This window comes from Chlorocebus sabaeus, chromosome 24 (genome assembly GCF_047675955.1).
Source record: "Chlorocebus sabaeus isolate Y175 chromosome 24, mChlSab1.0.hap1, whole genome shotgun sequence".
Lineage (NCBI taxonomy): Eukaryota > Metazoa > Chordata > Mammalia > Primates > Cercopithecidae > Chlorocebus > Chlorocebus sabaeus.
The window spans coordinates 70,669,831-70,685,035 of NC_132927.1; the positions used below are offsets into that span (position 1 = coordinate 70,669,831).

The window sequence follows — 15,205 nt, forward strand, 5'->3', positions numbered from 1 at the left end:
GGAGCCCCTCTCACTCTGGGCCACATGGACGCCACCAAAGGCTGCACATCTGGCTTCCCGGACCCCTGGGTTAGGGCCTGGCGGGGAGGGAAGGTGTGGCAGGGGCCCCGCCGACGCCTCTGACAGCCTGCTTTGCACTCACAGGGTGGGGACGTTCTCTCCTCATGCTGCCTGTGAGAACAGGAGGCTCAGCAATGTGGCTTCTCTGGGTCACACAGTGCCACAGCGTTCTCCTAGCACTCAGGCTCAGGCCCAGGCCCGGCTCTCTCCGGGTGACCCACACTTGGTGGCCACTCCTGGTAGCCCCTTGCTCTTCCATAAGCTCCCAGGTCCAGGCCCTTAAACTGAGGATTCAGCCCCCTCCATCCTGGCCCAGCACGTGCCTGCCCAGCCAGGTGCTCCATGAACACAGTTGAGGGGGCCCGGAGACAGCACTGTGACCTGGAGTCCACACACGGCCTCAGCGCACAAAGGGAGACTCAGAAACAACAGGGGAGGGGTTTGCAATCACATGCAGGCAGGGGACAGGTCAGCCTTCCTTTAATGGCATCCAGGGAGGAGGCCAGGGATGGAGGGGAGGGGCTGAGGAGTGACAGGCAGTTATTTTTGGGTGGGATTCACCACTTTTCCAATGAAGAGCAGAAAGTTGGTGACGTCATCCTTGATGATGACCAGGAAGGGCCGGTTGAACATGATTGTCTGATACTTAGACCAGGCCTTCTCTTCCAAATGGAGGGCTCTGGTGGCTTCGGTCCCTTTCTCATCAACCGTCAGCACAGCCACATGCACAGCCTGGAGCGGAGAGAAGCAGAGATACATTCCGAGGCTGAGCTTTGCCCCAGCCCAGGCCTGGAGCAACGCCCATGTGGACAGCCGTATCCTGGGAGGTGAGGCACTCACTCCAGCCTTTCTCCACTCGGGTGGCCCTGACCCTCCACGTCCTCTCCCTCCCTGTCACACAGGCCTTGCTCCCCATCAAGGCTCTGGGTGATGGGGCTGACTCCCCGCCGTCCGCCTTCCCTACAAGTGCCTCTCCCCTGCTCAGGATGCACCCACAACTCCCCGCTGCACGTCTGCCTCCAGGGCTCTCTCCTTTCTAGTACCCAGCTTTAAGCTACTTGGGGACATGGACTCTGACAGTGACCTTCACAGTGCCCAGACCCCGAAATAATGCAGCCATTCACGGAACTGCAGTTGCTCTTTGGTCACCTTTAGTTTTCCTAAATTAGTGTCATCTTTTGCTCAAATCATTCATTGATTCAGGCTTGGTGATGCACCAAAAACTCCAAACCTCACAGATGAAAGGGGCCAGAAAGGCTTTCAAAATGACTGAGCCTAAGCTTTTTTGTATCAGTAGGGATAAATTAAGGCCCAGAACTAGAAGGTCCTAGGCAAAGGGTCAGTGACACAATAGCAGGCGAGGCCCTGAAAGTGCCAGCTGCACAGGAGGCACCTCCCCAGCTCCGCCGTCTGACTGTGGCCCGTCTCAGTGAATCTCGAGCATCCTCAGGGCTCAGCCTGGATCTTCATTTGTGTCTCTTAGCCCCTTCTTCAGCCTCAGGATGGAACTGTGACTGCCACACAATCTGCCAGCCGACACCAGGGGACGACACGGTCTTCTGGGTGACCTCACCTTGGAGAGTTTCAGGGGTGCCTCCTGACTGACTCCAGAGAGGTCGGCCTCGTTGCTGAAGATCTTGATGATGCCCAGATTCCTGAGGACATTCTTGAGTTCGTAGGTTCCAGAAACGGACAGTTTGGGAAAATGTAGACTGACAGACCTGCCATGCAGGAAAGAGAATCAAGGCATGGAGCAGCATTTCTCCTGTTCTTCTGGAACCCACCACAGTACCAGGGCTTTCTTTCCTGACTGTTTCTACCACTTAGTGCCGTGTCCTCACCCATATCAAGATCAGAAGTCCGAGGGAGAGGATCAGAGAAAATAACTATTGTGTACTATGCGTGGTACCTGGGTGACGAAATAATCTACACAACACACCCCCAGGGTTTACCTATATAACAAACCTGTACATGGACCCCTGAACCTAAAAGAAAAGTTAAAAGTAAAATCAAATAAAGCAATCGGAAGTTGACCTTGGTTTGTTTTTCTTTGAGCTCCTCTATACCCAGAATCAAAGAATGTTAATACCAAACTAATCATCTTGTTAAGGCAGCTTGAAATGCCACCTCCTTTGAGAAGTCCTCCAGGCAGATTCTAGGTGTCCTGGAAGCGTGTCTCATCCTGTAGAGTTGGGTCACCTGGCCTCCTTGTTCTCAGCCTCCTTGTTCTTTCTCAACCCCTGGAGCAGGGACCTCAGGAGGCGTTTGCATGGGACAGAGAAATTCCAGCCTCCATACTTATTATGAACCTGAGACCTTTCGTATTTTCATCTTGGTTTTACAGTGTAAAAATAAAAATAAACCAGATCAAGAGGACATGGGCATAATTACGAATGCACAGATACACTAATGTGTGGCTTATGCTCAAGCATCATTTACTACAGGGCACCCAATCTAACAGCACCGATAAAGTGACAGAGAAACTCAAGCCTTCTGCTAACATGCCCTGGCTGTTCCAATTCCGACCCTTGCTTCTCTGGGTCTAGCCACACAGGCTCTTCCCCCATCCCCACAGGGACATTCTACCCTTGAACTCCACACTCCCCTGCTGCCTTTGCCAGGAAGCCCATCTGTTCCTTCTTGGTTCTGCCAGAATGTGTAGTGGTGCTGCTGTCCCTGCCCTGGGCACTGGATATTGGGAAGTGAGAGTGTCCACGCTGGAGTGACAAGACCTTTACCTCTTTATGGACCATGGATGGCGCTACCTGAACTCAGTGGTGGCCTCTGTTGGCTGCAGTAGCTGTGACCCAGGGATGTGGAGTCCACCCTCCCCAGCCCTCTGGCCAGTCCTGATGGGCCTCACTCCTGACATGGCTCAAAGGTCTGAGCTCAGCGCCTGAACTGGAAATCACCTTATGTCAAAGGCTCTCTGGATATTTTCAAGGTGGCTGTAGGTCAGTTTCTCTTCCAAGTGCCACATCTTCTTTGGGTCGGGCAGGATGAAGAAGGCAGTGGCGTTCCCCACATAGTGCTGTGCCAGCACCCAGCTGGATAACTCCTTGTCCCGGTGGATCTCAAATCTGCCCAGGTGGTTTATCATAGGCACTTTGATGATGGTCTTATCATCCACATGGAAGCCCTCTATCGTAATGCGCTCAGCCTTGAATGTATCTTTCCATTTGCCTGGGAAAAAAAGGAAGGTGGGCATCATCCAGGTATGCGATAAAAGGGTGGAAGTGTGTGAATGAAAGGAACCCTGAGCCCCTTTGACGAGACACTTCCCTCTGCTTCACCTTCATCCTCTGTAAAATGGGATTCAAATGAAACTATCCGGCTGCTGGAGAGCTTTTGTGAGGATCACCTGAAGATAAGGAAGAATCCAGAGTTTCTAAGCAGCATTTATATTTGACTCTGTTTATCCTGTAGTGGCTTGGGAATGGTTAATGAAGGTTAATGAGCAAAACCAGAACTCCTTATGCCTTGCCACCTCTGGCTGGAGGCTTCCTGTCTCATGCAGAGGGCTGGCTCCCTCGAGATACGAGGACATATTCTGCTTTACTACTCCTGAGGCCTTTCCCTGGAGCGGCTGGGGAAACACAGGTGCCTAGGCAGCCTCCCCTCTGCCATACCAAGAAAGCTTTACCATCGAGGCATGCCCAGTGGGCAGGCACCTCAGGGACCCCTGATCCCAGCTTTCTCATTGGACAGAAGGAGGAGACTGGGGCTGGAGAGGGATGGGGGCCTGCCCTAAGGCCCCAGCAGAGCCAGGACCTCAGTTGTGCTGACTGCAGCCTGGCTGCTCTCCACTGCCCTCCTTTGCCTCAAGAGCAAGGGAGCCTCAGAGTGGAGGAAGCAGCCCCTGGCCCTGCCTCCCACCTCCCCTCCCCTGTGCTGTTTTCCTGGAACAGTGGGAGCTGGCTTAGAATGCCCTGGGGCCCCCAGGACCCGGACATTTTAACCCTTCAGGGGTAGGAAGGCAGCCTGAGATACAGAAGAGTCTATCACCTGCTGTATGCCACATACTGTCCCCACGGTCTTTGTCACTTGTTTAATCCTTAAAACAACCTGACAGCAAGGATGCTATTTTGTCCATGCTAAGATGGGAAATTAGCACCTCAGAGAGGTAGAATGCATTGTCCTTTATCAAAAGCTAGTAAGTGGTAGAGGCAGGGTTTGATCCCCAATATTTTAGACCACAAAGCTGATGCTGCTTCTGGGACACTAGAGCCGTCTAAAGTATGTTTCCATGGAACTATCCCTTTATGCATGTGCCACAAAACATTTTTCTGGCTTTAGCATGTGAGAAGCATTTCATATTCTGTCCTCTACCTGTTAGGGATTTCTAATGAGTATTAGGACAATAAAGGTTCTGACAAGGTCTGTAGGGAAGATGATGGTTTGGCTGTCTTGAACTCATCATTCTTCAGTCTTATTTGATCATGGAAAGTATTTTACTGTTTGTGTTTGGAAAATTGCAGAATCCATGTTAAATGCCCTGCCCTGCCATATCTCACAGTACGTTGTCTAGGAAAGCTTAAGAACTGGTAGTTTGAGAATATGTTTGGATTATTTCAGTGGAACGGGCTTGGGCAGGTGTTGCCACCTTACCGTGAAAGGAAATGTAATCCACCAGGGCAAGACTTGTGTTTTTTTTCAGATGTTTGACCAAATCCACTATTTTTCTTCCAGTTCTCTTCTCCACATAGTTGTTCATCTGCTCCTTGGCCTCCTCGGTGTCCCTGAAGTTGATGGAGGAGGCTTCTGAGTGGTACAGTTTCTTGATATCCTCCAAAAACGTGTCCACTAGCTTCACACTCTTGTTGACAAACAGGCTACTGCCGGTGGTCAGCTGGAGCCGGGTGTCTGGCCTGGCTTGGAGAACTTGCTGGAAGCATTCATGGATCTTGGCCTCAGGCGTCTCCGTGAGATTGAAATTCAGGCCTTCCAGGATCTCCGTGCGAGTGTCAGCCTTAGTCCCCAGGGAGAGCATTACAAAGGCCATAGCCACGCTCGTTGGGGCGACTAAGATATTGCTGGTTTGTGATAGATCAGCCAGCTCTTTGTACAAATCAAAGGCGAGGTCGATGATATTATAGGAGATCTTCTGGCAAGCAGGGTCCTCCCAGTCCCCTTGATCATGGTGGGATGTATTTGTCTTCTGGGCAGCATCTTCCTGGGGATCCTCAGCCAGGGAGCTGGGGACCAGGTAGCACAGGCCTGCCAGCAGGAGGACGCCCCGTGAGACAGAAAATGGCATTGTCCTGCAAGACAGAGACAGAAGGCCAGGCACAGAAGTCAGGGCACAGGATGACTCCCAGTGACCAGGGACTGACATCGTGTGAATGCAACCATGAATTATTAAACATCCGCCATGCGCCCAGCCCGTTGCAAGCACTTTCCTACACCATCACCATTGAAAGAATCAGAAAGATAGCAAGCATGTACAAGGTGCTTAGCATATGCCAAGAACTGTTCTAAGCACACATGTGTGTTAACTCATTGCTTTCTTGTAACAATCCTGTGAGGTGGTAATGCTACTATCCTCCTTTTACAGATGAGGAAACCAAAGCCCAGGGAGGTTAGGCTCATGCCCAAGGTCAGCAAACAGGAAAAGCCAGCATCCCTCAGCTTGGCCAGCTGGGTCTTGAGTCCTTGCTGTCTGCAGCTCCACTTAACTCTGTAATAACCTTGAGGTGCAAGTGCCACAGCCCCATTTTGTTTTATTTCATATTATTTCATTTTTTTGGAGGCAGAATCTAGCTCTATCACCCAGGCTGGAGCGCAGTGGCATGACCTCGGCTCACTGAAACCTCCGCGTCCCGAGTTCAAGCATTTCTCCTGCCTCGGTCTCCCGAGTAGCGGGGATTATAGGTGTGCACACCATGCCAGGCTAATTTTTTGTATTTTAATGGAGACAGGGTTTCGTCATGTTGCCCAGGCTGGTCTCAAACTCCTGACCTCAAGTGATCCTCCCTACTTGGCCTCCCAAAATGCTGGGATTAGAGGCATGAGCCACGGCGTCCAGCCCCCATTTTAGAAAACAGGAAACGGGGGCACAGGAAGCGTAAGGAACTTGCTCAGGGTTACTAAGGAAGTGGGTTAAGTCAGGATCAGCAATGACTTCTGCACACCACAACAGTCCTTGGAGATCTCCATTGACCTCCCTTGTTTAATGGACAAAGAAGCTCTGTCCCCAGAGGGACAGGATACTGTGCCGTGGCACACAGCCAGAGCTCAGAGGCGCTGTGTAAACCCAGCCTGCCTGATTTCTGCCTAGGCTCTCCCCAGATTCCACACACTTCACGCTTCTCCCTCTCCTCCCAGCCACAATAGCCTTCACCTTACAGGACCCTGGAGCCTGGTTTGATAATTGTCTGCTCCCTGTGGCATTCTTGGCCTGGGGAATGCTGCTGATTAAAGCACAGGACAGCCCTGTTTCTAGAGGTAATCGCAGACTTTGCCTTTCGTCTAAAGGTATGTCTTGTAATTTCTATTTTCATAGGATGGGAAAGGTGAACTCAGAGGGGTTCAGTAACTTGTTCATTTTCGTAGGATGGGAAAGGTGAACTCAGAGCGGTTCAGTAACTTGTTCAAGGCCACACAGTTGGTCAGGCAGAACCAGGAGCCGACAGGCCACCAACTGCTGGCCAAGTGCTCTGCGTAGAGCTGTAATACCGCCTCCTCAGAGGCTGGGACCTTGGCTACTGCTCTTGGCCAGACCCGGAGGACGTCAGGGCTCCTGATCCTGGCCGTGTGGACATACTGGGCTGGGCAGTGCTATGCTGTGGGGGACTCTGCCGTGCATCCTAGGATGTTTGACAACATTCTCAATAAAACCACAGTCATGTAGTGACCCTCAACTCACAGGGATGATGACAAACCATCCCCTGGCCTTGCTAATTGCCTCCTGTGGAGCTCCCCTGTGGTGGGGGCTCAGATCACCCTGGCTGTCTTGAAGGTCTCCTCTTGCCTGATTGGACAGAAGCTTCTCTCCTTTCAGACTGGACTTAAGTCAAGTGAGGCCCAGCTGAATCTGCCTGGGCCCAGGCCGTGTGGGGTGTCCATTCCTCTGGGATGGGGGCCCTGTTTAGGGTCCCCAGGATTGCATTGTGCCTGCTGTCCCGGGTCTCAGGAACCTACAGCCACTCTCCTCACTGACATGATGGAGCTCTGACATCCATAAGGTTCCTCCTGGACCCAGGGCTTAACGACAGCCCCCAGGGAGAGTCAGGGGCTGTGCCCACAGAGGAACCTGTGCCCCAGCCCCTGCAGCCTGGCCTGGACTTGCCCCACTATGGGTCAGGGGTCCCTGCCACACACATGGGCTGAGGCACCTGCTGTCAGCTCAGGGGAGACTGAGGTATTGCTGGTTCCAGCCCTGGGCCTAACAGCAATACAGGACCCGGAGAGGTTGATCTCTCCAGAAAAACATGAGTGTGTGGGAGAGGAAGTGGTGACAACAGGCCTGGCTTCTCATCCAGGCTCCGTCACTCACCAACGATATGACCTCGGAAAAAGATTTCCACCTCTCCATCTTCCTTTTGAAATGGGAATATTGGGAGAGTGAAGTGGAATCAATGTAAATATGAAGCTGGACAATGGGAAGGGGCCTCAGAAGGGGAGGAGAGGGCTGGGTTTCGAACTCGCAAAGCCTTCAGGACCTGTGAGGGCCCCAGCAGGTAGAGGAGGGGACCATGAACCAGGTAGGAGAGAGGGAAGAGGGGACCGAAATGGTCCTCAGGCCATCAGAGAAGTTAATGAATTCACCTCGCCCTTTTGGGCCAGAAGTTCTAACCAAGCGCTCAAGGGCAGAGGCCCCTGGGGGCAGGAAGGTGGGGTCCAGAGGGCAGTGGGGAGAGGACACGGTGTCCTCTGGAATCTGGGTAACAAGCTCTGAAGGGCCAGAGCTAAAAGAGCACCCCTCCTCCTCTGAGACCCTTAGGGAGTGGCCGTGAGGTCCACCAGGGTCTCGGACTCTGGCTCAGGCTGGAGGTTCGAAGGAGTAGGGTCAGAAAAAGAGAGCCTGGCTGGGCGCGTTGGCTTATGCCTGTAATCTCAGCACTTTGGGAGGCCAAGGCGGGTGGATCAGCTGAGGTCAGGAGTTCAAGACCAGCCTGACCAACATGGTGAAACCCGGTCTCTATTAAAAAAAAAAAAATTAGCTGGGCTTGGTGGCGCATGCCTGTAATGCCAGCTACCTGGGAGGCTGAGGCAGGAAAGTCACTGTTGGAGAGCAAGGGGGCATCCCTAAGGCTGAATCCTTTTCGCCTCTACAGTTGGAGACACAGGTGAACACGAGGACCCCACAGGGGAGTCCCAGCCTGGGGAGGGCAGGAGAAGGGGCAAATCACACCTGACTGAGTCCCCCAGCTCTTACCCTCTGTAGGTGCCCACCCTGTGCTGGGCACTTTGTAAAAGATGCAATTCCATCCCCCAACTTACTCTGCCCCTCAGGATCACCAAGGTTCAGACGCCTGGGTTCAGATCCTCGCTCTGGCCAAGAGGAGTTAAAACTCTGTGTGCCTCAGTTTCCTCCTGTGTGAAGTGCAGACAGTAATCCAGGCAGGGAGGCTCACGGTGCTCTCCAGTGTCAGCTCCAGAGGAGGCTGAGGGAGAACTCCTCACCCAGCGCAGCCTGTGGGTTCTGCAGAGAGGTTCGCTGCGCTGCCTTGCACACAGGCCACCCCCACGCACTCTCAGGGCTTCTCGTGCTCATGGGCCAGTCTCGGGGGGTGTGGGGATGCTCAGTGCCTGTATCCAGGAACCCTCTGTCCTGGAAATCAGCCTGGGGCTCCTCCAGCTCCTGTCAAGGTGTTTGTCTCCAGTGAGTCCAATCTCACCCAAGGGTCTCGCTGTTCTTCCCTGGATGGGCTCAGTCCAGCAGAACCAGCCTGTGCTGTGCAGCCATGTGGGAGTGTGGGTGGAAGGAAGCCCTGTGGCCATCCAAGATCCGGGTTCCTCTCTCCTTGACACGCCCTCTGAGAAGTGAGGAGAGGAGTCAAGGAATTCGTACACACTAGGGGCCTGGAACCGTGCCCGACCCTTGGAAGATGCCCAGTAATTGCCAGCTGCCTGAAGTCACCAGGCTTGTGTCTACCAAGACTCTGGCCTGAGAATCTGTCACCAGGAGCTGGAATCCTTGCTGCTCTGGCTCCATAGCCCATTTGTGTGGGCACTTACGGTGGTGACACCAGCTGCCAAGCGCCACCTGAGGGCTCCTGGGTGTGACTGGGAAGGACTGGTTCCCTCTACCCCAGTGAGGGGTCCTTGTTTCAGGATAAAGAGAGTTAGACCCCCTCATTCTCACTACATCTGCTTCTGTTTCATGTAACACAGTCACAGACGCACACCGACTCAGAGACACACAATCACAGAAACACACACACACACAGACGCACACCGACTCAGAGACACACAATCACAGAAACACATAGACACATCCTCAGTCTAGATAGAAACACCTAGAGACAGAGACACGTGTGCACTCAGGCACACACACTCACAGACACACACACAAACAAGGAAAGACATTACAGTTATGCACCAACACACAGAGACACACACACACACAGAGACACATTGACATATAACATCACACAGAGACACAGATACTCAGATGCGTGCTCACACACGCGCGCGTGCGCGCACGCACACACACACACACACACGGTGGAGCCCCTCTCTTCCTGGGCCATACAGACACCACAAAAGGCCGCACACCTGACCTCCAGCACCTCAGGGCCCCTGACTTCCATCACCTCAGGGCCCGGGCCTGGCAGGGAGGGAAGCTGTTGCCGTGACCCCGGTGGTCACCTGCAGACACCCTGTTCAGCAGGCCAAGGACAGTGATTCTCTGCTAACGAGAGCGGGAGGCTCAGGATGGTGGCTTGTCCATGTCACTCAGTGTCACAGCATTCCGCCTGCACTCAGGCTGGGGTGGGCCCTCCTGCGGTGACTGACGCCAGGCTACATCTCCTAGGAGCTCTGTGAGCTCCCCAAATCACCAATTTATCTGACCCTCTGTTGACCACCTGTAAGCGAACCTGATAATACCTGCCCTACCTCCCCTCATGGGGACATAGCTTCTAAGACAGTGCTTTGTGAGTTGTAAGAAACTGCAAACATTCTTAGCCACCTTGATGGAGAAGATAATGAGAACGAGCACCTGCCCCTTGGGAGGGGCTCCCAATAATCCCAATAAGTCAGCCATGTTCACTTCAGTATAAGGCAGTCTGTTGTATTCCTTTCCCTGGGCTAAGAGAGAAATCGCAGCTGTGCCGCGGGGGAAGGAATAGAATGAAACGGTGGTAGTGGGAGTGCTCGGGAGAAGGTGCCTGCTGTATAGAGAGACTCCAGGCTCAGCGAGGGGCCTGTCCTCCTGCTGCCCCTCCTCAGGAGGCCAAGGCCTGTCTCTGTCTGGAACAGGGAACATGGGACCCAGACACCATTGCAGGGTGAGCTTACAAAGGCCACCTATATCCCGTTCCTGAGGCTACACACAGGTCACCTCTGAAGTCATTTTTGCTGCAGAATCTGCCTGATAGTCGGGGTTTTGCCCTCTTTTCCACTTTGCTCTCACCTGGAGAGGCTCCCTGTTGGAGGGGCTGTGAATCTGCAACCCCCCGGGGGCACACCCGCCTCCATATCTGGCCCTGGCCCTGCTGTGCCATTCCCTGAGAGAGCGATCCCACCATTTCTCTCCGTCCCCTGGCGGGGGAGTTTCTCCCTGGCTCAGAGCTTTGGTGCTGCTGGCCCTCCACCTCCAACCCCCTTCCTTCTCCTTCTGCACTTTGGCCCTTCCCGACATCCCAGTGTGGTCTTTGGGTTGGGCTTCCACAGCTCTCCCTGGTGGCACTTCCTTCACACTCATTTCATTCCTTCCCTCTTCCGGCCCCATCATCCCCTCACTGGTAAAGAAGGGCCTTCTACAGGCTCAACAGCGCCCCCCAGAGACATGTTACCATCTATGGGAAAAATGTCTTGCAGATGTCATTAAGGATCTTGATAGGAGAAGACAATCCAGGTGGGCCCTAAATGCTATTGCAGGTATCCTCCTGAGGGGAAGGGGGAGGGAGACCTGACAGAGATGGAGGAAGAGGGGGCAGTGTGACAACAGAGTCCGCCACTGGAGGGGCAACTAATCAAGCAACGCCGGCAGCCACCAGAAACTGCAAGAGGAGGAAGTGGCACATCCCCTAGAGCCTCCAAGGGCACTCGGCCTTCCTGACACTCTGACCTTGTCCCGGTGACACTGTTCTGGATTTCTGGCCTCCAGAACTGTAAGAGAATGCATTTCTATTGGAAACCACGGAGCTCGTGGTAATCAGCTACGGCAGCCACAGGGGACTCACACGGGGTCCTCACCTCTGCTGCTTCTGCCGCAGTCTCCACGCGTCGGTCTCAATGTGAGGTGTGATTTTTAAGAACAGCCGGGGCCCTTTCCCTGTGCCTCCCCTGCCCCAGATCAGGCGTGGGCACAAGGCACACAGGTGAAAGGCTGACGTGGGGCCGGCCTGAAGCCCTTAGAGCTCTACAGACTGTCAGGACTCCAGGGACCTCAATGCTCACATTCTCTGGTGAGGAAACTGAGGCTCGGGGAGGGGATGTCCCCAGTGTCAGGTGGCACATTACTGGTGGACCTGGTAAAAGATCGCAGGCTGACTCCCAGCTCAGGATCATTGGTAACAAACGTGTGATTATCTGTAATTTATTCCTCTGTTAGTTCCTTGCCAGAGCATTGGGCGTTGGGAGAAGGTAGCCACACCACTCAACTAATAGTTTTGGAATCTACAGTATTCATTAATGTTTGATGGTCATTTAAGTAGCAGCACTTTTTTAGGGTGACGCTTTGCACATTAATCCACGAAAGTAACCTAGGAGTTAGGTATTATTTTACCTGTCTTGCAGGTGAGGGCGCTGAGGCACAGACAGCTGTAACAGCCCACTCAGGATTGCACGCTAAGGAGACGGTGGAGTTGGGATTCCTGCGTTCTTTCCACTTTGCTAAGAAGCCCTTAGCAACTTTATCCTAATATTTTAATGCTGAAGGACACTTACTTGATCAATCTCAGAACATATTTTGCGGGTATTAACTGCCAATTAAAAGGAAAAAAAAGTTTTTTTACTTAATACACACTGCTGACTTTGTTTGCTCCCCGTGCCCTCTGTCAAGGAAGCCCAACAGAGTTTAAACACAATTCTATTAGCCCTGATTGTTCATTCGTTTTTGCAGGTGTTGTTCCTAAATCATCCCAAACAGTGAGCACTTCAATTCTGGAAAATCAGCTTTGACTTCTGAGAGCAAATGCCCCGGAAGCTGTTGGCCAACACTGCGTGGGGTGGTGGCCGTCCCCTTGCTGGCTTGAGCCTCTATTAGTCTTTCCTGTGTGGCTCAGCACTCACCTCCCCACCCTGTCCTGCTCACCACCGGATCTGGGTTTATTTCTGCATGGCCTGTGCTGAGTACCTTGTAACTAGAACTTTCTAATGGGGTTTCCTTGTGGGAGTTCCTTTAGCTTTCCTTGTGTTTTTCAGATCTTAGTCACCCTCCCAGGCTTGCATAGTAGGTGAAGGCTTATTTGATGCATTTCATGAATTCTGGTTATATCAGTCAGGACGGGCAAGGATTGTGCTGCAGCAGTCAAGAAGCTCACAGCTCAGTTCTTCAACCCTTTAGCAAGGACCGATTCCTCACCCACTCTATTTGTTCCATGTGGGATGAACAGAGGGGCTTTACCCACCCTGGGGACACAGCAACCAGGCTGAAGGAGGTTTCAGCTCCTCACTTCCCTGCTCCAGACCATCTGACTCTAGTTCCTTTCATCATTCCTGATGTCACGATTTCAATAGTAAGTGTGATACCAGTGACAGTTATCAGAAAACTCCTAGCCTGCCATTGAAGCGTCTGCTGTCAGCGTCTTCCCAGCTTGGATAATCAGCCCCTCTGCCCTGCCCAAGTGCCATCCATTTAAGGAAAAGGACAAATGGATACGACATGTTATTTTTTTGTTTCTGATAAAGCTGATATTGGAAGGTGAGGCTTATGCCTATTGGGATTTGGGCTTCTAAAACCTGACCTCTCATGCTGGTCAGCTTCACCATCTCCAGCAATGTGAGATTCAGGCCCGGTCTATCCTCGGCTCCACAACTAGGCCAGAGGAAGATTTCTAGGCTGCATGGGACAAGGGCAAGGAACTTTAGAGAAATAAGACATTTCATCGAGACCTCAAATTCGATTTACATTTTGCAGATGAGGAAACTATGGCACAGAGAAGTTGAGAAACTTCCCTGAGATCACACAGCCTGCCCTCTCCCATATGATGCAGAAGTGAGACTCCTGCTTTTTTGGGTTGCTGCTGGGTCCCTGCTGGGGAGGGAGTTTGCCTCAGTGAGGGTGCCCTTCTCTGACTTCTTTACTCAGGGTCGTTCCATTTGTCCTGCAGAAGCTGTCCCTGGCTCTGAGTCCTGCCGTGTGCCTTGTTCACTCCACTGCCTGTGAATTTTCCAACCAAGAACAACACAAAGGCCTCAGCCTTTCAAGGAGCCCTTGGGGTGTTTGAGGTCATCTGCGGGTGTATACTGACCATTTCTCACGCCTCTGGAAAGGTCCCGGCTTGCACCCTGACCCTCTCCACCAAGATCCATGGACGCACACCTCATTTATTCACCGTTCCCCACCGCCGTAGACCAGCATTCTCCCAGGGACGGACCTGGGTTTCATCTCTCTATCCCCCATACGCAGCTCCTGTTTGCTTGTTTGTTGTTTGAATAAATGCTCCCTGCTCGGATTTATGGGAGGATCAAGTTGCTCCTGGGAAGGAGATCAATGTATAATCTGTATTTCCCATTTCTGGTGTGAGAACCCAGAAGCTCCCTGACTATTGTCCTCTTAACAAATGGGGCTCACAGGGTGCCTCCTGTCTGGCAAAGCTTGCACTTCAAACCAAGGCTTCCTTTATTTAGGCGTAAAATCTCAAATTCGTGTGTTCTGTCCCCTGCAAACTCCTAGGTGGGGTAAAAGGTCATGACTCTGAGGTTCCCGGCTGAGCTCGAAGCTGTTTTCTGTGTTTCCCTCTCATCTGTTTCAGAGCAGGATGAGGTTCCTGCCTGCAGTGGGAAACTGACTCGGAACACCCAGGATGCCCCGCAGCTCGGCCTTCAGCTGCTGTTAGAGCACAGCAGGTTGACGCAGTGCGATTCTGGAGGATGGAGTTTTTATCGTGATCCCATATGAACTGAGGAAGTGTGTGCAGTTGGGGACAGCCAGGCCTAAGAGTGGAGAAGTCCTGCCTTCCAGGCCCACACTGGACAGAGCATTTGACCTGCTGGGCCTCAGTTTCCCCATGTGTATTTTGGGGATAATGATTCCTAGGCTGAGTCCTGCAGGACCTGTCTGGAGGATCACATTAGACAGTGAATACATTTTTAAAAAAACTCTGGAAGATACAGTGAAGCTGAGGTCTTATGGCTGTTGCCTCACGGACTTGTGGCATGTATTTGTCTTCCTCCTAATGAGGTTGTCATGACGCTCTGCCCACCCCTGACTGATCCCTGTTGATTCGACGGGGGCCCAGGAATTCCTCTGGGAGCTTATGCTAGTTTGAATGGAGTCTCTCCCAACCAGACTGTCAACTCGTGTGTGACAGACGATTCTTCAAAGTAAAACAATGGTGTCTAAGGTGATGCCCTCAACACTACAGCCTCCTTCCCTGTCCTGGCTGCTCCAGAAAGCCCACTTGTCTTTGACTCTGCCCCTGTTCTCCTACCAAATGCCAGTTAAATAAGAGGAGTCCTGTGGGTCGCCCAAGGCCGCGGGCTGTGTCAACATCTGGTGGATGAGCTTCTGCTCGTCACCTTCAGCTCAGGGCCTGCTCCACATTGGGTGGAGGGCGTTTTTCTCGTGAAGCGTGCTAGGCGTGAGCTGTGGGCCACCAGCAACTCTTATGGTTTAAGGAGGAATTAGCTCTGCAGAAGTTTAGCATGACCCTCGAAGGGGAGAGTGTGGTGAGGTGGTGTGGTTCAGAGGAACGAGTAGCCCATCAAGCCAGCTTTGCCACTTATGAACTATGTGACACTGTGGGAGACCAGCAGCCTCTCTGAGCCTCAGTTTCCTCATGTGTAGATTTGGAGTTTAAGAGCACAGTGG

At 52.6% G+C, this 15,205-nt stretch overlaps 1 protein-coding gene and 1 long non-coding RNA gene across 4 annotated transcripts in view; one reads left to right on the plus strand and one right to left on the minus strand.

The window, feature by feature from the left end:
* Positions 1-15,205, plus strand: part of LOC103229610 (uncharacterized) — a 53,870-nt gene that overhangs the window by 36,691 nt on the left and 1,974 nt on the right. Inside the window, exons 5-6 of one of the 2 annotated variants that reach the window (XR_012091040.1) lie at positions 13,310-13,387; positions 13,503-14,738. This is a non-coding gene — a long non-coding RNA (uncharacterized lncRNA). Of the gene's footprint in view, positions 1-735; positions 888-1,543; positions 2,293-13,309; positions 13,388-13,502; positions 14,739-15,205 lie in introns of those variants that run through there. The other variant, XR_012091041.1, reaches the window with a different exon arrangement.
* Positions 308-10,987, minus strand: LOC103229611 (alpha-1-antitrypsin-related protein). Of its 2 annotated transcripts, XM_073011288.1 has the most exons (5): positions 10,850-10,987; positions 4,669-5,321; positions 2,973-3,243; positions 1,634-1,781; positions 308-792 (listed from the first exon to the last, which is right to left on the minus strand). In XM_073011288.1, exons 2-5 carry the CDS (start codon positions 5,315-5,317, stop codon positions 601-603), a joined length of 1,260 nt encoding a protein of 419 aa, XP_072867389.1. In that variant the 5' UTR covers positions 5,318-5,321; positions 10,850-10,987; the 3' UTR covers positions 308-600. The 2 variants fall into 2 exon arrangements, with proteins under 2 accessions (XP_072867389.1, XP_007985893.3); XM_007987702.3 differs by lacking the exon at positions 10,850-10,987 and having other exon boundaries at positions 4,669-5,472.

Bases quoted from the DNA above. Each gene is read 5' to 3' on its own strand.
- LOC103229611 (XM_007987702.3), bottom strand. From the start codon at position 5,395: ATGTCAGTCCCTGGTCACTGGGAGTCATCCTGTGCCCTGACTTCTGTG. The intron at 1,782-2,972 runs GTGATTTCCAGT...CCTGCATGGCAG, and splicing joins CAGAGAGCCTTTGACATAAG to GTCTGTCAGTCTACATTTTC. The intron at 793-1,633 runs GTGAGGTCACCC...TCTCCGCTCCAG, and splicing joins CACCCCTGAAACTCTCCAAG to GCTGTGCATGTGGCTGTGCT.